The sequence below is a fragment of the Hyperolius riggenbachi genome, chromosome 8 (genome assembly GCF_040937935.1).
Source record: "Hyperolius riggenbachi isolate aHypRig1 chromosome 8, aHypRig1.pri, whole genome shotgun sequence".
NCBI classification, from domain to species: Eukaryota; Metazoa; Chordata; class Amphibia; order Anura; family Hyperoliidae; genus Hyperolius; species Hyperolius riggenbachi.
In genome coordinates this window covers 207,526,561-207,553,244 of record NC_090653.1, presented here as the reverse complement: position 1 = coordinate 207,553,244, position 26,684 = coordinate 207,526,561, and the positions used below count along the sequence as shown (strand labels likewise).

General features: G+C 43.5%; 1 protein-coding gene across 10 annotated transcripts in view; it reads right to left on the bottom strand.

The window, feature by feature from the left end:
- Nucleotides 1–26,684, bottom strand: part of NR6A1 (nuclear receptor subfamily 6 group A member 1) — a 592,176-nt gene that overhangs the window by 435,891 nt on the left and 129,601 nt on the right. For 9 of the 10 annotated variants that reach the window (XM_068248132.1, XM_068248128.1, XM_068248129.1 and 6 more), the window contains one exon: nucleotides 6,349–6,399. In XM_068248132.1, the coding sequence (XP_068104233.1) occupies nucleotides 6,349–6,399 (51 nt within the window). Of the gene's footprint in view, nucleotides 1–6,348; nucleotides 6,400–26,684 lie in introns of those variants that run through there. The other variant, XM_068248138.1, reaches the window with a different exon arrangement.

Sequence of the window (26,684 nt, the reverse complement as noted above, 5' to 3'; positions counted from 1 at the left end):
TTAAGTTAATAACCAATTGTAAATTGCTAAATGGCCGCTAGATGTCAGTCTAGTGCGGAGATGGCGTGGGCATGCGTGGTGATCGTCGCTTGGTAGATATTCATTTTCTGTAACCACTAGATGGCAATGGGGCGCATGGATTATAGATCCGTCGCCCTTATGACGCTGTGCGAGGCCTGCGTTCCACTCTCTAGCCGCGACCCGGAAGTTGTATCCTCTGCTCCGGAAATACTCCGTAGAGGGGAAGTACACGGCACCTAATTACTGGCGTGCGTTCCACAGGGCGGATGGCCGCTAATTCCATTGGGATCTGTTCAAGCCACCTCGATAGGTAAGAGGGGTATTTAAGGAGATTTACTTTGGGGACAAATTGTCCTGACGATGCGCCACAGCACATAGGCGCGAAACGGCTGTTTACCTTTCTCTCTCTGCCTGTACCTCTCTCCTTGATGGTGATGTATATGGAATTTTAATCGTCTTGGAATAAAGGCTATGTTTTACCTGATGTGCACAACTGCTTGTCCTTGGAATAGAGTAACATTCCAGGACATAGATTCTACATCCTAATTAGTGCTGCTGTATGTTTCAGGACGTAGAAACTACGCCCTGCATTAAAAGCCTCCGCCAGCCGCTGCGCGTGCGCTCTCCCGCAACCCCCCCCCCCCCCCCCAAGTGACAAAGTCCCAATAAAATTAAAAGTGTTTTTTTTTAATCCCTAGTTAATTTTTAATCACTTCACAACTGAGGGGTTTTACCCCTTCAGCATCAGAGCAATTTTCTTCTTTCAGCGCTGCTTACATTCATTCGCCTATAACTTTATCATTACTTATCACAATAAAATGACCTATATCTTGTTTTTTTCACCACCAATTAGGCTTTCTTTAGGTGAGACACTATGCCAAGAATTATTTTATTCTAAGTGTGTTTTAATGGGAAAATAGGAAAACATTTGGAAAAAAAACATTTTTCAGTTTTCCGCCATTATAGTTTTTAAATAATGCATGCTACTATAATTAAAATCCATGTAACTTATATGCCCATTTGTCCCAGTTATTATACCGTTTAAATTATGTCCCTATCACAATGTTTGGCGCCAATATTTTATTTGCAAATAAAGGTGCATTTTTTTCTGTTTTGTGTCTATCCCTAATTACAAGCCGATAATTTATAAAGTAACAGTGTTATACCCTCTTGATATAAATATTTAAAGATTTCAGTCCCTAAGGTAACTATTTAAGGTTTTTTTTTATTGTAATTTTTTTTAATTTATTTTAATATTACAAAAAAAAAAATATTGGTAACAATTGGGGAGTGTGGGAGTTAATGAGTTAAAATGAATAGTGAAAATAATGTATTTGTATGTGCAAAATTTTTTGGGGTGTAGTATTACTTTTTGGCCACAAGATGGCCACATTTTTTTCAGGCGTCCCTGCAAGCGTCGGAAGGGAGGCTGGGAAACTGAGTTTTTTCACAATGATCGCGCTGCTTCTCGTGGAAGCATGCCGATCATTGCGGGGGCAGAGATCAACGAACGGGAAAGGATTTTCCCGTTCATTGATCTCCGGGCGAGCGGGTGGTGGCATGCACGATCGCGGGAGCACGGACAGCGGCGGGGGGTGCGTATATCTACGCTCCGGGCGGGGAACTGAAGTCCAAAGGAGCGTAGATATACTGTACCCGGGCGGCGAAGTGGCTAAGCCCAGCCTAGCATACTAACCCCTGCAATACCGATACCTGTTTATAAACTATTAACGACTGCCGCCTGTAGCGATCAGTTGCGATCACTAGGGCAAAAGTTTGGTGCCCCAATGCTCTACAGATTTATTGCTCTGCCATTCCCTAGCACCATGGCCCCTGAACAGCCACCCCAGCGAACTATCCAAGTGCCACAAGTGCGCAAGCTGGGGATAACGGTCCACCACATGCACAACTAGTAATAAAATATGGCTTATGGAGGCGTTACTTTAATTGGGCAGGGCCCCAAAAAATAATTTTTATGTGTTTTATAACTATGGGCTGTGTCATGTGAAAATTAGGAAGGGTGAAAATTTTCTGTATTTGTGCCAAATTTTTACCCATAAAAGGACTATAAAATAAAATAGTTTGGGGAGAAAATTATTACTCAGAGAAAGCCTAGATTGTACTGAAAAAAACAAGATATTGATCACTAAGCTGGCATAAGTATTAAAAAAGTTATTGCTGTATCAAAACAACTCAGCTAAAGTATCAAAAATGAAAGGAATCGTAAGGGGTAAAAAAAAAAGTGAACCCCAAACTGGTTAAACGTTGCAATAACCGGAACACATGGGCAAATAAAATGTGTGGGTTTTATGCACAGTAGAACGTTTTATTTTAAAACTATACTGTCCGAAAACTGAGAAAATTAATTTTTTTCTTATTTTTCCCGTAAAAATGCATTTAGAATAAAATAACACTTAGCAAAATGTACCACCTAAAGAAAACCTAATTGTTGGCGAGAAAAACAAGATCTAGATCGTTTTGTTGTGATTAGTAATAAAGTTATTGGTGAATGAATGGAAGGAGCACTGCTGGGAAATCGCATCTGTCCTAGAGGTGAAAACATCTGCAGGCTGAAGTGGTTAAAGATGGCCAGAACTCATTTAATCATACTGCAGCATGCTAAGTTGAAAGGGCGTGCAAGTCTCTGACTTCCCAAGAACTAATGCAATATTAAAGAAAATTCATCCTAGTTTCTAGCCTTTATAGGCAATGCACTCCTATGCATATGTCCCTCTCCCCCTTCTGGGCCCCATGCTGATTTCATCACCTGTCCTGGAGGGGGAAGGGAACTGGTACATAAATCCACAGTGTGATTCTTATCAGGGATTAGGGTTCAGTGGAGGCCCTTTTGCAAGTGTAGCCACAACTGCTGAGGTAGTAAGGCTGCTCCCTCTGGCTGAACATATAGGTACTGCCTGAAGAAGGGACAGCCCAGTTTTGATGAACAGAATTAAAGGTTTTACTGGTGCTAATGTCACTCACGAACAGCTTTTGTTTGACGCTGGCAAAGAGCTGCGCACTGACAAGAAAGGCAGCATTTGGCTGCTATGCTCTCATATGTTCTTTGTGTGAATGGCTGCTACATCCATCAGGTCAGCACACTAAGGACAGGAATATTATCACATTATATATATTTGAACAGGCATCCAAATATACAGGTGGGGCCTGCTATAAACAGCCAGATATGTCATTGTGCAACCGGCGATATATTTTTGTAAATAATATCTCAGAATTATCTCCCTGCTGATGTAACTTTCTCAATGCTTTTGTCAGAAGTCTGCAGTGTGAACTAAACATCCAGATATCTCGGTGCTTTGCTGGTGGTAACAGAAGAAAATGTCACAAAGAACCCATTTCAAATCATTTGACACAAACGTAGCATCTTGGTTTGCACTATATACCGTATTGCCCTACAATGTTACAAGATTAATTTCTAGCAATATATTACTGTAGTTCTAACTTATGCACAAAGACAAAGATATCAGAGTCTAAAGTTCTTTTTCTATTCACTAGTACATGTCACACAATATTTACAGATAATTACAGACAACGAGGCTGCCCCCTGGTGTTCACATTATTATTTTACTATATCAGAAGTGGTCACATAATGTGAACATGGGGGGGGGCCCTCTGAACACGTCGGTAAGAGCGAAGGAGATGTGGGCGCAGCCAGTGCCACCATAAACCGTAATAGCAATTGTGGCTATAGCAGCGCACAGAGAGTAACTTCAGTGCTGTTAGAAGACGGAGCTGAAGTTACTTTTAAAACACTGCAATTCGGCCACCAGCTATAGCTGGAAGCTGAATTACATAATTCCCCACCATCCACGTGGACCTGGAGGGGGAATAGTAATTACCGCCACTGGGACTTGTGCAGGAGCAGAGTAAGCCGTATATCGGCTGTATCCTGCGCCCAAGTCTCCCGAGGGCGATTTAACTTGTACGCGGAGCCTCATTGTAAATATTGTGTGGCATATATATATTTGAGTTTTGTACAGTCGCTACAAGAACAACATATATACACAGCAGAATCCATTTATAGTAAACTCCAAAGGACCAGGAAGTTTATTACATCAGAAGTTTACTACATCAGAATTGGTCATAACTTTTATTGTATATTTATATAGATGCATCTGCTGGGACCAAGTGTACTACATCTAGAGGTTAACTACTGTATGTATGTATGTATATATATATATATATATATATATATATATATATATATATATATATATATATATATATATATATATATATATATATATATATATATATATATATATATATATATATATATATATACACATACACACATATATACACACATATACACACACACTTGCAAAAGTATTCGGTCCCCTTGAAGTTTTCCACATTTTGTCATACTACTGCCGCAAACATGAATCAATTTTATTGGAATTCCACATGGAAGACCAACACAAAGTGGTGTACACATGAGAAGTGGAAAGAAAATCATACATGATTCCAAACATTTTTTTTACAAATAACTGCAAAGTGGTGTGTGCATGTGGTGTGGTGTGTGCATAATTATTCGGCCCCCTTTGATTTAAGTGCAGTCAGTTGCCTATGTGTGGCGGAAAACTAACACTGCACATCACTCTTAACACACCATCCCCACTGTCAAATATGGTGGTGGCAGCATCATGCTCGGGGGGTGCATCTCTTCAGCAGGGACAGGGAAGCTGGTCAGAGTTGATGGGAAGATGGATGGAGCCAAATACAGGGCAAACTTGGAAGAAAACCTCTTGGAGACTGCAAAAGACTTGAGACTGGGGCGGAGGTTCACCTTCCAGCAGGACAATGACCCTAAACATAAAGCCAGGGCAACAATGGAATGGTTTAAAACAAAACATATCTATGTGTTAGAATGGCCCAGTCAAAGTCCAATCGAGAATCTGTGGCAAGATCTGAAAACTGCTGTTCACTAACGCTGTCCATCTAATCTAACTGAGCTGGAGCTGTTTTGCATAGAAGAATGGGCAAGGATTTCAGTCTCTAGATGTTCAAAGCTGGTAGAGACATACCCTAAAAGACTGGCAGCTGTAATTGCAGCAAAAGGTGGTTCTACAAAGTATTGACTCAGGGGGCCGAATAATTATGCACACCCCACTTTGCAGTTATTTATCTGTATGGATGTTTGGAATCATGTATGATTTTCATTCCACTTCTCATGTGTGCACCACTTTGTATTGGTCTTTCACATGGAATTCCAATAAAATTGATGCAGGTTTGTGGCAGTAATGTGACAAAATGTGGAAACCTTCATGGGGGCTGAATACTTTTGCAACCCACTGTGTGATATATATATATATATATATATATATATATATATATATATATACACACATATACATACATTATATATATATATATATATATATATATATATATATATATATATATATATATGTGTATGTATGTATGTATGCATGCATATGTGTATATATATATATATATATATATATATACACACATGTATATATATATATATATGTATATATATGTATATATATATATATATATATATATATATATATATATATATATATATATATATATATATATATATATATATACACATGTATATATATATATATATGTATATATATATATATATATATATATATATATATATGTATATATATATATATATATATATATATATATATATATATATATATATATATATATATATATATATATATATATATATATATATATATATATATATATATATATACATATATATATATATATATATATATGCATACATACATACATACATATACATACATATATACATACATAAATACATACATACATACCTATGCATACATACATATACATATATATACATATATATTAGAATCCCCCCAGGTTTTTTTAAGATAAGCTTTATAACATCAGTCTATTTTCTTTTAAAACAAAAGATTTTAGTGAACAAGTTCTTTTTTCTACACTACATCATCATTATTCAGGTTAAATTGCCATGTTGGCACTTTGCGGTACAGACGTGGGTTTTGGGTTGCAGTTTGGGCAATCGGTCTCTAAAAGGTTAATTTCCCCTGACTTATTATGGAAACTTGAGTAGGTTACTTTTTAACTCCTGATATTTTATTTATTGTTACAGGAGCTCCCACTAGTGGCTGAATATATGTGTGCATAATATTTCAATGAGAACAGAGCACTTTTAGAATGACATACAGCACACTGAGGAGAAAGGAAGGCTATGAATGCCCTCTGCCCACACATGAGCTTATCTTATATATGTCAGCTTAATACACCAGGAAGATCAGTCTTACTTACCGACCAGCGAGTTCATTCTAAATCCCTCAGACGGAAGATCAGAAACGTTTCCTACAAAAGAAAAAAAGAAGCCATTTAATAGGAAATTAATCTTGGCAGATCCTCAGTAGATAGCAGTAACTATGACATGCGGTGCTCTACCAAGTCTGGAGGGATTGCCCTCAGACATTCCTAATTTACTCTGCTACAAATTCTTACTTAAGATGCCTTAACAGCTTTCCTCTACAGTAAATACCTCTGTGCTGCAGATAATTATAGCTGCTCCGTAGAGAGGGGAGACATGGAGGATACCGAGCAGAATCTTGATTAGAACCCTGCCTGTAATTCACAGCAGGTTATCTCCTTCATGCCTCTTAAATAGAGCAGTTGGCATGCTGCAGGATTCATGGAGAGGCATGTGATCAGATTGATCAGGTGGTAGATTTGTAAGGTTTTTTCATTCGCTGTACCGGCTTCAGGATATACAGGCATGAGTGTAATCGGGAAATCGGAGCCAAGCAAAAATCTCCTGATAATTATCACATGCATCTCTACAGATTCAGCTACACATAAGTAAATTCATGGTCAATTGACTATAGACTACTACTGGCCCTATCCTATTACCTAACCCACCAGTTCTAAAATCTAGGGACGATACAATTATCTCATTCTAGAATACAGGTAGCCCCAGCAAAGCATCTTTGAAGCTCCCAGCAGGACTTTCCATTAGGCCACGGACTGAACCAATAAGATACCACTCTGAGGAGGCTGGGGCTGCCTGTATTTCAAAATGGCGTAGTCCTGGTGAGGAAAAGCGGAAGTTCACAATGGTTGGACTTAGGGACAGGGCCACCTGGCTGAATTGAGGCACCAACAGAGAGGTGGGTAATGATGATCAGCAGCAATAGTCCAGACGGGAGCATCAGCCATGAATCGATTCTCCAAGTAAGAAAAAGTAGAAGACTGAAGAAAGGAATAAAAGTAGTAAAATGTTTCAGATGAAAAACAGAAGAGTACAGAAGGTTTTTTTCTCCTTCACCACCACCGATTTACGCCTTAACTTAAAGGACCACTATTGCGAAAATCGTAAAATGTAAAATACATATAAACACATACAAATAAGAAGTATGTTTCTTCCAGATGGAAATGAGCCATAAATTACCTTTCTCCTATGTTGGTGTCATTTACAGAAAGTAGTAGAAATCTTACAGAACCAACAGGTTATAAACTAGCCTATTTTCTCATGGGGGATTCTCAGCATGACCGGTGTTTATAAAGACACTGCCTGAAAAGGATTAATAGAAAGATGCAGGCCAGCCTCCCTGCTCACTGCACACTTTTTTGGGGGGGAAGTTGAACAGAGCAACTGCTATTCACTAAGTGCTTCTGAAAACAAAGAAAACCCTGAGAATCCCCCATGAAGAGATGAACTAGCTCAAAACCTGTCGGTTCTGTCAGATTTCTACTACTTACTGCAAGTGACACAGCAACATAGGTGAAAAGTAATTTATGGCTCATTTTGCTCTGTTAGAAACATACTTTTTATCTGTATGTGTTCATATGTATTTTTATATGTATTTCACACACACCCAGACACGCCTTACTTCAACCACCCCAAACCGTCCAGAAAACCCTGATAATTTTCTGGCACCACCATGGGCGGCTGGGGGGTGTAGGTGATTGCATTTGGGTGCCATGGAGCACTCTTAATAGCGCGCGCCAAGGCCGGCCGCAATGCAAAATATTGCTACAAATAGTGGGCGCAAGCTATTTATTGGACACTGCAGGTGCCCAAATTTCTTCCCATAGCTGCTATTTATAGGGGCACCTGTGGCAGTGCCTAAACTTCTGTGGATCATGGGCGCTTAAATTTTCTGTTTCCTTGGCTTGGGCCAAGCAGCCACCCTGGATATATAATTTTCATGGGTAAGAAAGGATTAAAGAAAATTTAAAAGGGGCACCAACAGTAGCAGTAGAGCCAGGCATTTAGCAGCGGACGTTGTGTAAGTGCTGGGGACCTTTTTGATTTTTGCGGCAGCTAGTGGTGGAAGGTGGGTGTCTGCGCATCACTCAGGTGAGCAAGGTAGCAGTGCAGTGCTGCTGAAGAACTTCTCCATGTCACAAAACCTAGCTCTCCATTGCATGATGGCACATAGAAGCCATTTCCCCAACTGTATGGTCAGCTGATCTCCCCAAGTGATCTGCAGCAGAAGGATCCTTGACGTCAAGACTAAGCTAGACATTACTATTGATATAGAGTGATGCCGTAACCAGGTTAAGTAATGTAAAAATATGTATCCTAAATAATTTAGAGATAGTCTAGTTGAGGTAACCCACTGGGAAAACTTCCGTTCCAAGTGCTGCTCCCTGCAATAAATTGCAGAAAACTGGGTTAACGGACTGCTACATGCCCAGCCATTAATGAAATAAGGCATACTGTATATAGCATTTTAATCAAGAAAGGCCAAATAATCACTATACTTCTATAAAGCAGATGGTTTGCACTCAGCTTCATAGTCAATGGATAGCAGTGAATGATGTCAGAGCTGAGTGACAGAAGAGAGGCCAGTTTCCCACCGTGGGTGTGGCTGAACCAGAGAGAGACATGCAGTGGAAGTCATCTCCACTCCTTCCACGCACCTGCTACGAACATGAATTCACTCAAGTTCCAAATATGAGAAAAACAGGTAGTGGAAAACGTATGTACTGTGACAGAGACCCAGGAATCGCAGGAAAAAATGCCCCTGCAAGTGTGTTCCCTGTCTGAATGTCTGGATGCAGGGTTACAAAATGCAAGAAATGCAGGCACACAAGAATGCATGCAAAACAAATGCATGTATGCAAAAGAAAAAAAAAAAGTGCAGCAAAAAATTGAAAAAAAAAGCAATGTGCAGCTGCAGGTCCTCACTGAGCTTTTTAGTCTTAGCCATGACTATCCACAAACCAATTGCAGAGAGCTGCTTTTTTTTCACCTTTGTTCAGAAAGACCGCGGCTTATCATAAGAAGCTGTCAGTCTTTCTACCGGGGACTTAGATCAATGAATGGGAACTATATTCCTATTCATTGATCTCTGGGATAACAGGGGCGGCACGGGAGCATGCGATTGCGTGCAAGAGCACGCAGCAGCAGCCTTTTGGATATGACAGCCATGTCCAAAAGGCTAAAATGGTTAAAGCCTTTTCTAAGCGCTAGCGATTTGAAAAGCTCTTACTATTGCAATGCTTGGGGGATTTTTAAAAAATTACTTAATTGCTTAAGTGGGATCACACCCATAGCATTACATTAGGTGGAGCTTTTCAAATCACAAAGCGCTCAGAAATGCTCTTATAGTGGGTTCCAGGCCTAAGCCTCGGTTCATATTCGTGTTAAACAGCGGACTGGAAGCTCGAACGGATCTATTCCATCCATTCCGCTGGACGGAATGCAACTTTGGATATTTTTCCAGCCTGCTGAGCCCAGCGGACCAGAAACGGAAGAAACGGGCCGTTCTAAGGGCTAATTCCACTGGGGGTGGGGGTCTGGGGGGGGATGTGGGGACGCTCCACTAGCAGTGGGGGTCTGGGGGGGATGGGAGGATGCTCCATTAGGGGTGTTGGTCCGGGGGAAGCTCCACTGGGGGTGGGGGTCTGCGGGGATGCTAGTGAGAGCAGGCGGGTGAGGGAGGGTTTCTTACCAGGCTTCCATCTCTTCCCCTATTGTTCAACATCGCATTATGTGACTACCAAACTTCCTCCTTCCGGGTTGGAAAGAGGAAGTGCAGTAGTCATGTGACACTATGTGAGACGCAAGGAGGAAGACAGAAGCCTGGAAAGTTAACCCTCCCTCACGAGCCTGCTCAGATGCACGGATTGAAGTGAAACGCATTACTGGATCCGTATAGCTTTAAAATGCAATGTGAACTGAGCCTTACGGCTGGAACCCACTAGAGCGAGTTTTTGAGCGTTTAGGGAGCGATTTAAATCGCTAGCGATTTCCCTAAATGCTCTGCTGATGTAATTGGATGCGCAAAAAAAGTGGGATCAGCGCATCACCAGGCCGCCTCTAAATGGCCTCAGCTCAGAGATGCGCTGAGCCCCCCCAGAAACTGCAAACGCACCTTGAACCCAAACAGAGGCTCTGCATATACACCAAAGGAAAACTATTAAGTGGGAGCAGCTGACCAGAAATAAATCAATCAAAGATAGCAAAGAAATGAACAGCGCTACTTAAAAACAGATGAGTGCTTACCTGCAAAAAAGTGCACACCCCACTCATGGGATTCAAATACACAATGAGCATACACATGACCTGTCTACCACTTGGAGGATGTTAGTTTCCACTAACAATTTTCAATTTGTTAGGTACTCGTCCCTTTTTTGCGCAATTCTCAATTTTACTGGTAGCGCGCCCAGGCTATGCATATGCATAGGTAGAATTTAGTTAGTGTTAGGTCCCCTCCCAAGGAGGAAAGACTTCTTCGATAGTGGGAGGGACGAGTACCTAACAAATTGCAAATTGTTAGTGGAAACTAACATCCTCCAAGTGGTAGACAGGTCATGTGTATGCTCATTGTGTATTTGAATCCCATGAGTGGGGTGTGCACTTTTTTGCAGGTAAGCACTCATCTGTTTTTAAGTAGCGCTGTTCATTTCTTTGCTATCGATGTAATTGGATGGAACAGATTCCACTAGAGCGATTAGGGAAATCGCAATTGCAGGACATGCAGCATTGTGGGAGCGTTTCCATTCTAATGTATTGTATAGGAGCAGGGAAATCGCTCCTAAAATCGCTAGCGATTGCGATAGCGCTTTGTGTTTTCTAGTGGGTTCCAGGCCTCAATCTTATTTCATGTGATGTATCTCCACACAATACTATGTTGGTGAAGTGAAATTAGAAAAATATGTATAAAATCAAAAGTTTCAAAAAACTGAAAACTGTTATGTGCGAATGTATTTACCCCCTTTGCTATGAAGCCTCTATAAAGTCCTGGTGCAACCAATTACCTTCAAATGCTGTAATTGGTGAAATGAAACGAAAATGGCACCATAACAAAATACCAAGAGAGGGCCGCCCACCAAGGAGGTGAATACTTTTCCTAGACAGTGTCATTTATTTTTCTACAGAAAAATGTTCTTGATTAATTCTAATATTTCAAAAATCAAACCAATCCACCATACCCATGTCTGTACTAATCTCCCTGCATATGACAAGAATACTTAAAGGGACCACGAGCAGTAATTAAAATCAAAACTTTAACTTACCTGGGGCTTCCTCCAGCCCACTGTAGGCTGTGAGGTCCCCCGTTGTCCTCCTGACTCTTCTGCGGGTCTCGCTGGCGGCTCTATTGCGGGTGACACCCGGGCCGACACTACCTGGTTTTGAATACTTCGCGCCGCTTCGTGCCATCGCGCCGGCCGCCCAGCGTCATCACGGCGGCCGGCGTGACAGTACTGCGCATGCGAACCGCGCCACTATGTTTCCGTGGTATAATTAACCGATCAAGAGTGAGTGAGTGAGTGAGTGAGTGAGTAAGCATGTATGTGTGTGTTCTTACATCTGAAAATTATTTATATGAGCTCATAGCTGCAGTGGTGGAAGTTTCACCCTAGCCACCACAATGCATGCTGGGAGATGTAGTATATTAATGTGACTATATCTCCTGTGCTCAAATTAATGTATTAAGTCTCCCAGTGTGCATTGTGACTGCCAGGGGGACACTTCCACCACTGCAGCTATGAGCTTCACTTTCAGAAGATGGAGCTGTGCATTTATATAGGGAACAGACTGAGGCCCCCTGCACACTGCAAATCCGATTTGCGATTCCAATTTGTGTTTCCGATTTACGATTCTGATTTTCCCAGGATACTATCAAAATAAGAAAAAGAAAAATGCAGCATGCACTACCGATTAAAAATCGTACGTAAAATCGCAAATCGGAATCGCATGTAGTGTGCAAGAGGCCTGTAGCAGACAGGGACAGGGATGTGGGTGCTTGTGTGAGCACGACTGTAATGCCTGGTACACACAATGTAATTTTCTGCCAGATTGACAGTAAAATTGATTATTTCCAACAGGTTTCAATCGTTTTTCTGATCAATTTTCCGATCATTTATAAACAAAATTGATAAGAAAAATGATCAGAAATCAGATCGGACTTGTTGGAAATAGTCGATTCGACTGTCAATCTGACAGAAAATTGCATAGTGTGTACCAGACTTTACTTCTCGCTTTTTATTGATTTAGAACAGTTAAAAAAAATAATCTTAAACATTTCTTTGGCTTTGGTTTGTGTACAAAAATAGGTTTATTTACTTTACAGCTACCCAATGATATTTTAAATGTGTATTTTAGAAGAAAATGAAAAAACGGGTTTGTGGGTCGTGGGTCAGGTTGTGGGTCTGGAGGCTTGCGGGCCGGGTATCAAATCCACCAAAAAGCAAGTTGCGGGGCTGTGGGTGCGGGTCTGAAAATTTAGACCCGCACAGGCCTCTAACAGGAGGGACCATGAAGACAATTAGCAGCATGAGGGGTGTTAGGGGTAAATTAACTAAAGCAATATATGCCCAATTTCAATTTTTGCTTTACCCTGTTATGTAAATTGATTAGAGAAGCAATTGTTGCTGCTAATCAACCAGGGAAGGGTGAAGCAATAGCCAACAAAATTATTATTATGATTATTATCCAAAACAATTATTATTACAAATATTATTCCTAAATGTAAACATTTAAGACAGTTGCCAATCTTTTATGACAATAATAAATAATAATAATAATAAAGCTAACACATCATTGCATTCCAGCGATTCTGGAGGTGTGTTTAGCTTCTAAGGGTACAATGGTTAATTTGCATATATTCAGCAGTGGTGCCTGGGAGACATCTCAAGCCCACTCCAACCTGAATTATATCAAATTCTTTCTGTTTTAAGAAAGCAAACTTTTTTTTTTTTTACAATAATGACACACACACAACATTTATATCACACTTTTCTTCTTGCAGACTGAAAGCACTAGAGCTGCAGCCACTAGGACGCGCTCTATAGTCAGTAGCAGAGTTTGGGAGTCTTGCCCAAGGTCTCCTACTGAATAGGTGCTGGCTTACTGTACAGGAAAAGCCAACATTTGAACCCTGGTCTGCTGTGTCAGAGGCAGAGCCTTTAATCATTGCACCACCCAGCCAGTCTGTTTTCATATACAAGCGCCTAGGACTGCTAGGAAATGGGCAGAAGACCAATTAAAAGTGCACATATGTCTACAATATTTGCTGTAACCATAAAATCCTTTCAGATTTTCAGTTATGATTCCTGCCGGTCCAGAATGTTTGCGCATATGGAGAACACATACATACACACACATATTTTATAGAATATATACATATTTTAAATAATATGTATATATATATATATGTATATATATGTATATATCTATATATATAATAGACTAAGTGCCTCAACCTTCAAACAAGAAGAAGAAGTACTTTGCATGAGAAAATGTATGCGTGCTCAAACACCAAGTTTAAGGCCTCTTTTCCACAGACTGTTGAGCTGTGTGCTCAGCAAGCAGTTACCAGGCAGCAGTGAGCAGATACCAGGCAGCAGTGAGCAGATACCAGGCAGCAACAAGCAGATACCAGGCAGCAGTGAGCAGATACCAGGCAGCAGTGAGCAGATACCAGGGAGCAGCAAGCAGTTACCAGGCAGCAGCGAGCAGTTACCAGGCAGCAGTGAGCAGATACCAGGCAGCAACAAGCAGATACCAGGCAGCAACAAGCAGTTACCAGGAAGCAGCAAGCAGTTACCAGGCAGCAGCAAGCAGTTACCAGGCAGCAGCAAGCAGTTACCAGGCAGCAGCAAGCAGTTACCAGGCAGCAGCAAGCAGTTACCAGGCAGCAGCAAGCAGTTACCAGGCAGCAGCAAGCAGTTACCAGGCAGCAGCAAGCAGTTACCAGGCAGCAGCGAGCAGTTACCAGGCAGCAGTGAGCTGTTACCAGGCAGCAGTGAGCTGTTACCAGGCAGCAGTGAGCAGTTGTGAGAGTTTGAGAGCCATTTCACTGCCTATTCACAGTCCATGGAAAAGAGGCCTTACCCTAGCAAGTCTGACATTGCACATCTGGCCTAATTGGCTATTCATGAGGCAATGCTCATGCAAATGCATGCACAAACCAATACCACAAAGCAGTCACACTGCTACATGCTACATTAGCACTATCCGGCTTAGTGCACACCAGAGCGGTTCGGCAGCGTTTTGCGATCCACTTGCGGCTGCGGATACGCTTGGGTAATGTATTTCAATGGGCTGGTGCACACCAGAGCGGGAGGCGTTTTGCTGAAACGCATACTCCCGAGGTGAGGCATTTTTTGGATTGCGGAGGCGTTTCTGCCTCCAATGTAAAGTATAGGAAAAACGCAAACCGCTCTGAAAAAACGGCAGTTCAGAGCGGTTTTGCAGGCGTTTTTGTTACAGAAGCTGTTCAGTAACAGCTTTACTGTAACAATATATGAAATCTACTACACCAAAAACGCTTTACAAAACCGCAAAATGCTAAGTGAAATGCTACAGAAAAATAAGAAAAAGCGTTTCAAAATCTGCTAGCATTTTGCGGATCTGCTAGCAGTTTTTGGTGTGCTCCAGGCCTCCAGGAGCGCCACGGGGAGGATTCCCAATGCCCCCTTTTTATACAACTGGGGGGACCGCAGGGTCCCAGGCTCTCTCACTGCCTGGAAACCACAGCGGCACCCCGGAGGGGGAGGCTGGGTGGCGTGGACGACCCCCCCCCCCCCCCCAAATGTGGCCAGCGCCGGGGAGAGCCGTCTGCACCCACCTCCCAATATTAAAAACAGGCACTTACCTTAACGTCCATTGCGTTCTGCTACATGCGCATTAATTTGGGGGCACCACATGAGAAAGGAGAGAAGCATGGGTCACCCCGAGCTTTAGAGCTCAGGGCTGGCTCACATACAGCACTCCAGAGGGGGGGGGGGGGGGGGGGGAGACAGGCGCACTCACTCCAGGGTTCACACCACCGGAGCAAGCCATCCACCACCTGCCTCCAAAGGATACAAACTGCACAAAATGCTTTCCATGAGAAAATTAATGCGCATGTAGCAGAACCCAATGGACGTTAAGGTAAGTGGCTGTTTTTAATATTAGGATGTGGGTGCGGACGGCTCTCCCCAGCGCTGGCCACGCTGGGGCGGCTGCGCCACCCAGCCTCCCACTCCGGGGTGCCGCTGTGGTTCCCAGGCAGCGAGAGAGCACTTTGCAGTATTGGTTTTTGGACCCTGCATAGTTTGGCATGCGAAAGCAAATGCATATTTGCATGAGCATTCCCTCATGAATAGCCAATTAGGCCGGATTTGCAAAGCCAGACTTGCTAGGGTTAAACTTGGTGTTTGAGCACGCATACATTTTCTCATGGAAAGCCTACTTCTTCTTGCTTCAAGGTTGAGGCACGTACTCTATTAGATAGATAGATGCGGCGTATGCTACGACGCGGGTTGGCTAGTATGTATATATATATATATATATATATATATATATATATATATATATATATATATATATATATATATATATATACATATATACATACGTACATATATATATATATATATATATATATATACACATACATACATACATACATACATATATATACATACATACATACATACATATATATATATATACACACACACACACACACACACACACACACAGTGGTGTGAAAAACTATTTGCCCCCTTCCTGATTTCTTATTCTTTTGCATGTTTGTCACACTTAAATGTTTCTGCTCATCAAAAACCGTTAACGATTAGTCAAAGATAACATAATTGAACACAAAATGCAGTTTTAAATGATGTTTTTTATTATTTAGTGAGAAAAAAAACCTCAAAACCTACATGGCCCTGTGTGAAAAAGAAATTGCCCCCTGAACCTAATAACCGGTTGGGCCACCCTTAGCAGCCATAACTGCAATCAAGCATTTGCGATAACTTGCAACGAGTCTTTTACAGCGCTCTGGAGGAATTTTGGCCCACTCATCTTTGCAGAATTGTTGTAATTCAGCTTTATTTGAGGGTTTTCTAGCATGAACCGCCTTTTTAAGGTCATGCCACAACATCTCAATAGGATTCAGGTCAGGACTTTGACTAGGCCTCTCCAAAGTCTTCATTTTGTTTTTCTTCAGCCATTCAGAGGTGAATTTGCTGGTGTGTTTTGGGTCATTGTCCTGCTGCAGCACCCAAGATCGCTTCAGCTTGAGTTGACGAACAGATGGCCGGACATTCTCCTTCAGGATTTTTTGGCAGACAGTAGAATTCATGGTTCCATCTATCACAGCATGCCTTCCAGGTCCTGAAGCAGCAAAACAACCCCAGACCATCACACTACCACCACCATATTTTACTGTTGGTATGATGTTCTTTTGCTGAAATGCTGTGTTACTTCTACGCCAGATGTAACGGGACACGCACCTTCCAAAAAGTTCAACTTTTGTCTCCTCGGTCCACAAGGTATTTTCCCAAAAGTCTTGGCAATCATTGAGATGTTTTTTTTTTTTTAGCAAAATTGAGACGAGCCTTAATGTTCTTTTTGCTTAACTATTTGACATTCCTGGACGTGAAACTCACGTCCAGGAAGCCATGTGCGCTCCTGCGCGTCCACGCTTGCCAGTAAATCAGTGAATCGGGCAACGGTGCCCGATCACTGATTCCTCTCCCCCGCAGAAAAAGCGACAGCTTCTCTCGGAAGCTACGCTTTTTCTGCTTCCTATGTCGCTCTAAGCGTACGTGGTACGCTTAGAGTGACGTCACAGTAAACAACTCATGGCTGCCATCTTGTGGCCAAAAAGTAAACTACATCTAAATGTTAAATAAAAATACACATATATTTCCAAAAAATAATACAATTTCAATCCCACCCTCCCAAAAATGCCCACATAAAATGTTTAATTAAAAAAAACAAAAAAAACATTACAATAAAAAAAAAAAACACAAATATTTACCTAAGGGTCTAAACTTTTTAAATATCTATGTAAAGATGAAATATTTCTTTTTTTTTTTTTAATTATAAGCTTGTAAATAGTGATGAATGCAAAACGGAAAAAATGCACTTTTATTTCCAAATAAAATATTGTCGCCATACATTGTGATAGGGACATAATTTAAATGGTGTAATAACCGGGACATATGGGCAAATACAATACGTGGGTTTTAATTATGGAGGTATGTATTATTTTAAAACTATAATTGCCGAAAAGTGAGAAATAATGATTTGTTTCCGTTCTTTTCTTATTCTTCCTTTTAAAATGCATTTACAGTAAAGTGGCTCTTAGTAAAATGTACCCCCCAAAGAAAGCCTAATTGGTGGCGGAAAAAACAAGATATAGATCAGTTCATTGTGATAAGTAGTAATAAAGTTATAGGCTAATGAATGGGAGGTGAACATTGTTCGGATGCATGAAGCGAAAAACGACTGAATGCGAACTGGTTAAAAGTGGTTTGCGCCTTGGATATCTTCCATGCAGGCCGTTTTTGCCCAGTCTCTTTCTTATGGTGGAGTCGTGAACACTGACCTTAATTGAGGCAAGTGAGGCCTGCAGTTCTTTAGATGTTGTCCTGGGGTCTTTTGTGGCCTCTCGGATGAGTTTTCTCTGCGCTCTTGGGGTAATTTTGGTCGGCCGGCCACTCCTGGGAAGGTTCATCACTGTTCCATGTGTTTGCCATTTGTGGATAATGGCTCTCACTGTGGTTCGCTGGAGTCCCAAAGCTTTAGAAATGGCTTTATAACCTTTACCAGACTGATAGATTTCAATTACAGTACTTTTGTTCTCATTTGTTCCTGAATTTCTTTGGATCTTGGCATGATGTCTAGCTTTTGAGGTGCTTTTGGTCTACTTCTCTGTGTCAGATAGCTCCTATTTAAGTGATTTCTTGATTGAAACAGGTGTGGCAGTAATCAGGCCTGGGGGTGACTACAGAAATTGAACTCAGGTGTAATAAACCACCTTTAAGTTATTTTTTAACAAGGGGGGGCAATCACTTTTTCACACAGGGTCATGTAGATTTGGAGTTTTTTTTTTCTCACTAAATAATAAAAACCATCATTTAAAACTGCATTTTGTGTTCAATTAGGTTATCTTTGACTAATAGTTAACGGTTTTTGATGAGCAGAAACATGTCAGTGTGACGAACATGCAAAAGAATAAAAAATCAGGAAGGGGGCAAATAGTTTTTCACACCACTGTATATATATATATATATATATATATATATATATATATATATATATATATATATATATATATATATATATATATATATATATATATATATATATATATATATATATATATATATATATATATTACAAAGCAAAGCTGTGCACCACTAAATGTATGGCTGCATTATCTCCACTCACAGCTCCAATCTTGCATTGTACCTCTTGACATTGTGTCAATACAATACAATCCAGCAGCATACAGTATGGTGTGAATACTCACAAAGGGATGGCTATCGAATGTTTAACATGGCACGGGTCAGCTCCTCCTGCCTTGTAGGAGGTTAAGCCAAGGGTCAGCAGATGGTCAACTTGTAGCATACCTGCTAGTGTATACATTGTCCATTACACAGTGCTACCAGATGGCAAGACCTCTGCTTTACAGCAGCACTGTCACAGCCACTGATCACAAGCCACTTTTTTCCTCACATCCGTAATCTACACCTGCCCACATCTGGATTTTCTTTCCAGGAACCCATTGGGATTAACAGGGGAGATAAACCATAATGATCCATCTGATGACACAGCTTCAGGTCTTGATCTTTGTTTAGAACTAACAAACCAGATGCATGAGAAGAAAAAAAAAACAAGCAAAACACACAGACCAGTATTCTAAAGGATTTTTGTATTTCTATAGCTTCATACACAGGCTAGATGTGACCAAGGCGGCTGATAACCATTGCCAAAGTATCCAGCGTGCGTACAGCGGCCCCAGACGAGGCAGCCAGCGGATTGACTTGGCCGAGCGTTGGCTGAGATAATTGTTGCTTTCACTCACTGTGCCCATCATGTGATGCTCCCCCACAGAATGCATCACAAGCCAGAGGGCTAACACCACATCTGTACAATCAGGGCCAGTTCAAGACTTTTTGCTGCCTGCGGCAAACTTATGGGAATGAGCCCCCCACCTCCCGATTTGGAATGATCGTGCAGCACCCGACAATTTACTCTGCTTCATTTAATGTTCTCACATGACATGCTGCAGCTCCACACATAGCACACTGGCTGTCTGTGACAAACAAACTGCTCACCCTCTGCCATTCCATTCCTCCTCCTCAGGGAGGTGCACACAGTACAAAAATGCTGCCCCCGAAATCTCTGCACCTGATGCTAATGTTTCACCTTACTTCATGAGAAAACAGGCCCTGTGTACAGCAGCAGCCATGCACTGTCGCTCAAGGGATCGAGTCCCGGTTCCTGCCAGATTACTTGCCTAGTCTAACCATCGATTTAAAGTGAACCTGAATATTAAAAAAAAAGGAGAAGTATTAGATACTTACCTTATTATAGTAGCAGTAGAGTATTGTACCACAATTCAAAACATCTTGCTTTTACCTTATTAGAAGGAAGCCTCTAGATAGTCCACCATTGTTACGCATTGTTAACTGTTTTGTTTATTTGTATTATTATACCCTGTATTCTGTTGTACAGCGCCATGACCGGGTGCGGACAGGGCTCCTGCTACCGACCGGGTGCGGACAGGGCTCCTGCTACCGACCGGGTGCGGACAGGGCTCCTGCTACCGACCGGGTGCGGACAGGGCTCCTGCTACCGACCGGGTGCGGACAGGGCTCCTGCTACCGACCGGGTGCGGACAGGGCTCCTGCTACCGACCGGGTGCGGACAGGGCTCCTGCTACCGACCGGGTGCGGACAGGGCTCCTGCTACCGACCGGGTGCGGACAGGGCTCCTGCTACCGACCGGGTGCGGACAGGGCTCCTGCTACCGACCGGGTGCGGACAGGGCTCCTGCTACCGACCGGGTGCGGACAGGGCTCCTGCTACCGACCGGGTGCGGACAGGGCTCCTGCTACCGACCGGGTGCGGACAGGGCTCCTGCTACCGACCGGGTGCGGACAGGGCTCCTGCTACCGACCGGGTGCGGACAGGGCTCCTGCTACTGACCAGGTGTTTGCACCCAATCACCCATCAATCACCCCCTGTTACTATCTGTCAACGCTATATTTTAGATTAGGTCCTAAACTGCCCCCTGGGGGCTCCTGATCACAACCCCCCTACACCCTCAGATCCTCCCCAGCCCACCCCTGTGTACTGTATACATCTTTTCTCCCCTGTAATCACCTACTAATCACCTGTTAATCATCAATCACCCCGTCACTGCCACCCATCAGATCAGACCCTAACCTGCCGCTTGCGGGCACCTGATCACCCTCCCGCACCCTCAGATCGCCCGCAGACCCGCCCTCAGATCAATTCCCAAGTGCATTGTTTACATCTGTTCTCCCCTCTAATCACCCACTGATCACCCATCAATCACCCAGTCACCACCTGTCACTGCTACTCATCAGATCAGACCCTAATCTGCCCCTTGCGGGCACCCAAACACCCGCCCACACTCTCAGATCGCCCTCAGGCACCCCCTGATAACCTCCCCAGTGCATTATTTACAGAGGCGCCGAGCTCGCTGATATAATACAGATGGTAAGTCTGCCTTCTCCTTATACCCTTGTTTACTTGCTGCCAAAAACACCTCACCTGTTTTTTAGCCATTCCAACACCCTCCCTCCCTCCTCCTCCTCCTCTAGACCACGTCAACCCTTTCTCCCAATTTCACACACTATTCACTGTTGTTCTGCATGATGTCCGCAACAACCGGCAGCAAACCCAGCCAATTTTTATTTTTGTATTTATCATTGGTCTTACTCTGTTCAGCACAATGCACCTTTAACATTCCCCCTACCCATTCTATAGCTGTCAAGCATACCTTTGAGACTACTATCAGTTTGAAAATAATATTTATAACCCGCGCACAACTTGTCACTAAAATGTAATGCAAAATGTAAATTTACGTATTCATATCAGCACTTTGACGATTTTATGCCTCTGGTTGTCTGTTTGTGTATTTTCTGCAGCTGTGACTCCTACTGTATTTTGCCTGAGGAAGCGGGATGTATGGCCCGTGAAACGCGTTGCATTGTTTTTTGGAGTTCCGAATAAATTGTTGACTGTCTGAATCGCAGTCCTTGCCTGTGTCTGTTTGGAGGGGGTAAGACCACCGCTGCCTCCTCTGTTTAACCAGTTGGTTTTTTAAGTTCATTTAATTACCTTTTATTTTTTTGGCGCCTCTGTATCTTGTACACTGCATTGAGTCCACCCTGGGTGGAGGGTTGTTACCCTATTTTCCTGTCTACAGAGAGCGACTTTTTATTCCTGAGTGGGGTCAGGATTGTTCACCCCACCTGCCTATACAGTGGTTGCCTATTGGTAACCCTGGTTTGTAAGTATAATTTTAACTTCTCATTTATTTTGTTGTCCCCAAGACGAATTACACTATTGGGGCTCTTGGTGTCCCTCTGCTTCATTATTTACATCTGTTCTCCCCTCTAATCACACCCTGATCACCCATCAATCACCCATGTCACTGCTACCCATCATACCCATCAGATCAGACCCTCATCTGTCCCTTGTGGGCACCCAATGACCCACCCACACCCTCAGATCGCCAGTGCATTGCTTGCATCTATTCTCCCCTCTAATCACACCCTCTAATCATCCCGTCACCCCCTGTCACTGCTACTCATCAGATCAGACCTTAATCTGCCCCTTGCAGGCACCCGCCCACACCCTCAGAACCCCCCCTTATCACCTCCCCAGTGCATTGATTGCATCTATTCCCCCCTCTAATCACATCCTGAGACACCCATCAATCACCTCCTGTCACCACCTGTAACCCCCTAGCACACCTACTCATCAGATCAGGCCCTAATTTGCCCCGTGTGGGCTCCTGATCACTCGGCCAAACCCTCAGATCCCCCTCAGACCCCCTTCCGATCACCTCCCCAGTGCATTGATTGCATCTATTCTCCCCTCTAATTACCTCCTGAGACACCCATCAATCACCTTCTGTCATCACCTGTCACCCCCTAGCACTCCTACCCATCATATCAGGCCCTAATCTGCCCCCTGCGGGCTTCTGATCACCCGGCCAAACCCTCACCTGCCCCACCGCAGTGACAGAATTTTTTTTTCTGATCACTGCAAAAAACACGGTACAATAACTGTGGCGCTGTAAAGATCAGTTTTGACTTTTTTTTTTAAATCAAAACTCAGTGACCACAAGTACTCCCTTTTGCTAGGTAGGTGCTCTTTTTCCTGGGTAGTCTCAGAGGAATACCCCCTAAATTTAGCAGTCCACCATGGCAAAAAAAAGGGTATTCCGCTGAAGAGGCCGCCGAGATTCTGGCCCAGTGGGGTGAGTGCGATGGAGAAGCCTCATCCGGGTCAGAATATGAACCGGTGAACAGCAGTGGCTCTCTGACCGATAACAATGACGAGGTTGAGGTCCCGCTAGAGCCAGGCATACCACACCCCATGTCACTGGACTGCAGGATCAGACTCAAGGGCAGTAGAGTGGTGCTAACGTTGATCTGAGTTTTCTTGGTGAGGCATGCACCAGCAGCGTAGCATCTCCTGTTTCTAGCACCAGTACTACTGTAGACCCTGGTGAAGTGGCTAGCACCAGCATGGTAGCAGAAACTGGTTCGGTGGCACGTGCAATTAAGACCCGAGTCACAGGCACCAGCAAAACGTGCCCGTACTACCTATAGTCTCCCAGAGTTGCTGGCAAATCCCAATTGGCAATCCCCTGGCTCCACCGCGCTCCTAACGGTTTTGAGCCACTAAATTGCCAGGGCAGTATAGGAACCCCACAAGTGACCCTATTTTAGAAAGAGGACACCCCAAGTTATTCTGTTAGGTGTATGAGGAGTTCATAGAAGATTTTATTTTTTGTCACAAGTTAGTGGAAAATGACACTTTGTGAAAAAAAACAATAAAAATCTATTATCTATATCAGCTAACGTGACAAAAAATAAAATCATCTATGAACTCACCATACTCCTAATGGAATACCTTGTGTTGTCGTCTTTCTAAAATGAGGTCATTTGTGGGGTTCCTATACTGTCCTGGCATTTTAGGGGCCCTAAACCGTGAGGAGTAGTCTTGAAACAAAATTTCTCAAAATGACCTGTGAAATCCTAAAGGTACTCATTGGACTTTGGGCCCCTTAGCGCAGTTAGGGTGCAAAAAAGTGCCACACATGTGGTATCGCCGTACTCGGGAGAAGTCGTACAATGTGTTTTGGGGTGTATTTTTACACATACCCATGCTGGGTGGGAGAAATAACTCTGTAAATAGACAATTGTGTGTAAAAAAATCAAAAGATTGTCATTTACAGAGGTATTTCTCCCACCCAGCATGGGTATGTGTAAAAATACACCCCAAAACACATACTACTTCTCTCGAGTACGGCGATACCACATGATTGGCACTATTTTGCAGCCTAACTGCGCTAAGCGGCCCAAAGTCCAAAGAGTACCTTTAGGATTTCACAGGTCATTTTTGTTTCAAGACTACTCCTCACGGTTTAGGGCCCCTAAAATGCCAGGGCAGTAGAGGAACCCCACTAATGACCCCATTTTAGAAAGAAGACACCCCAAGGTATTCCGTTAGGAGTATGGTGAGTTCATAGAAGTTTTTATTTTTTTGTCACAAGTTAGCGGAAATTGATTTTAATAGTTTTTTTTCACAAAGTGTCATTTTCCGCTAACTTGTGACAAAAAATAAAATCTTCTATGAACTCACCATACTCCTAACGGAATACGTTTGGGTGTCTTCTTTCTAGATTGGGGTCATTTGTGGGGTTCCTATACTGCCCTGGCATTTTAGGGGCCCTAAACCGTGAGGAGTAGTCTTGAAACCAAATGTCGCAAAATGACCTGTGAAATCCTAAAGGTACTCATTGGACTTTGGGCCCCTTAGCGTACTTAGGGTGTAAAAAAGTGCCACATATGTGGTACCGCCGTACTCAGGAGAAGTAGTATAATGTGTTTTGGGGTGTATTTTTACACATACCCATGCTGGGTGGGAGAAATATCTCTGTAAATGACAATTGTTTGATTTTTTTTACACACAATTGTCCATTTACAGAGAGATTTCTCCCACCCAGCATGGGTATGTGTAAAAATACACCCCAAAACACATTATACTACTTCTCCTGAGTACGGCGATACCACATGTGTGACACTTTTTTGCAGTCTAGGTGCGCTAAGGGGCCCAACGTCCTAATCACAGGTCATTTTGAGGCATTTGTTTTCTAGACTACTCCTCACGGTTTAGGGCCCCTAAAATGCCAGGGCAGTATAGGAACCCCACAAGTGACCCCATTTTAGAAAGAAGACACCCCAAGGTATTTCGTTAGGTGTATGGCGAGTTCATAGAAGATTTTATTTTTTTATCACAAGTTAGTGAAAAATGACACTTTGTGAAAAAAAAAAAAAAAAATTCCGCTAACTTTTGACAAAAAATAAAATCTTCTATGAACTCGTCATACACCTAACAGAATACATTGGGGTGTCTTTTTTCTAAAATGGGGTCAGTTTGTGGGGTTCCTATACCGCCCTGGCATTTTATGGGCCCAAAACCGTGAGTAGCCTGGAAACCAAATGTCTCAAAATGACTGTTCAGGGGTATAAGCATCTGCAAATTTTGATGACAGGTGGTCTATGAGGGGGCGAATTTTGTAGAACCGGTCATATGCAGGGTGGCCTTTTAGATGACAGGTTGTATTGGGCCTGATCTGATGGATAGGAGTGCTAGGGGGGGTGACAGGAGGTGATTGATGGGTGTCTCAGGGGGTGGTTAGAGGGGAAAATAGATGCAATCAATGCACTGGGGAGGTGATCGGAAGGGGGTCTGAGGGGGATCTGAGGGTTTGGCCGAGTGATCAGGAGCCCACACGGGGCAAATTAGGGCCTGATCTGATGGGTAGGTGTGCTAGGGGGTGACAGGAGGTGATGGATGGGTGTCTCAAGGTGTGATTAGAGGGGGGAATAGATGCAAGCAATGCACTGGTGAGGTGATCAGGGCTGGGGCCTGAGGGCATTCTGAGGGTGTGGGCGGGTGATTGAGTGCCCTAGGGGCAGATAGGGGTCTAATCTGATAGGTAGCAGTGACAGGGGGTGATTGATGGGTAATTAGTGAGGGTTTAGGGTAGAGAACAGATATAAACACTGCACTTGGGAGGTGATCTGACGTCGGATCTGCGGGCGAACTATTGGTGTGGGTGGGTGATCAGATTGCCCGCGAGGGGCAGGTTAGGGGCTGATTGATGAGTGGCAGTGACAGGGGGTGATTGATGGGTGGCAGTGACAGGGGGTGATTGATGGGTGATTGACAAGTGATCAGTGGGTTATTACAGGGAAGAACAGATGTAAATATTACACTGGCGAATTGATAAGGGGGGTCTGAGGGCAATCTGAGCGTGTAGGCGGGTGATTGGGTGCCCGCAAGGGGCAGATTAGGGTCTGATCTGATGGGTAACAGTGACAGGTGGTGATAGGGGCTGATTGATGGGTAATTAGTGGGTGTTTAGGGTAGATAACAGATGTAAACACTGCACTTGGGAGGTGATCTGACGTCGGATCTGCGGGCGATCTATTGATGTGGGTGGGTGATCAGATTGCCCGCAAGGGGCAGGTTAGGGGCTGATTGATGGGTGGCAGTGACAGGGGGTGATTGACAGGTGATCAGGGGGATAGATGCATACAGTACACAGGGGGGGGGGGGGGGTTGGGGAGAATCTGAGGGGTGGGGGGAGTGATCAGGAGGGGGCTGGGGGGTTGGATAAAAAAAAAATAGCGTTTACAGATAGTGACAGGGAGTGATTGATGGGTGATTAGGGGGGTGATTGGGTGCAAACAGGGGTCTGGGGGGTGGGCAGGGGGGGTCTGCGGGGTGCTGTGGGCGATCTGGGGCGGGGGGGGGAGAAATCAGTGTGCTTGGGTGCGACATATGGTGGCTGCAGCCTGCCCTGGTGGTCCCTCGGACTTTGGGACCACCAGGGCAGGAGGCAGCCTGTATAATACACTTTGTAAACATTACAAAGTGTATTATACACTTTGTATGCGGCGATCGCGGGGTTAACATTCCGCCGGCGCTTCCGTATGGCCGGCGGGATGTTGCGGCGGGTAAGCAGGGACAAGCGCCGGCGGAGGATCGCGTCACGGATGACGCGATCGCTCCGCCCATGCCCTTACAAGGACCGCCGCCTCTGTGGGTGAGCTGGTCCTTGCGGGCTCCAC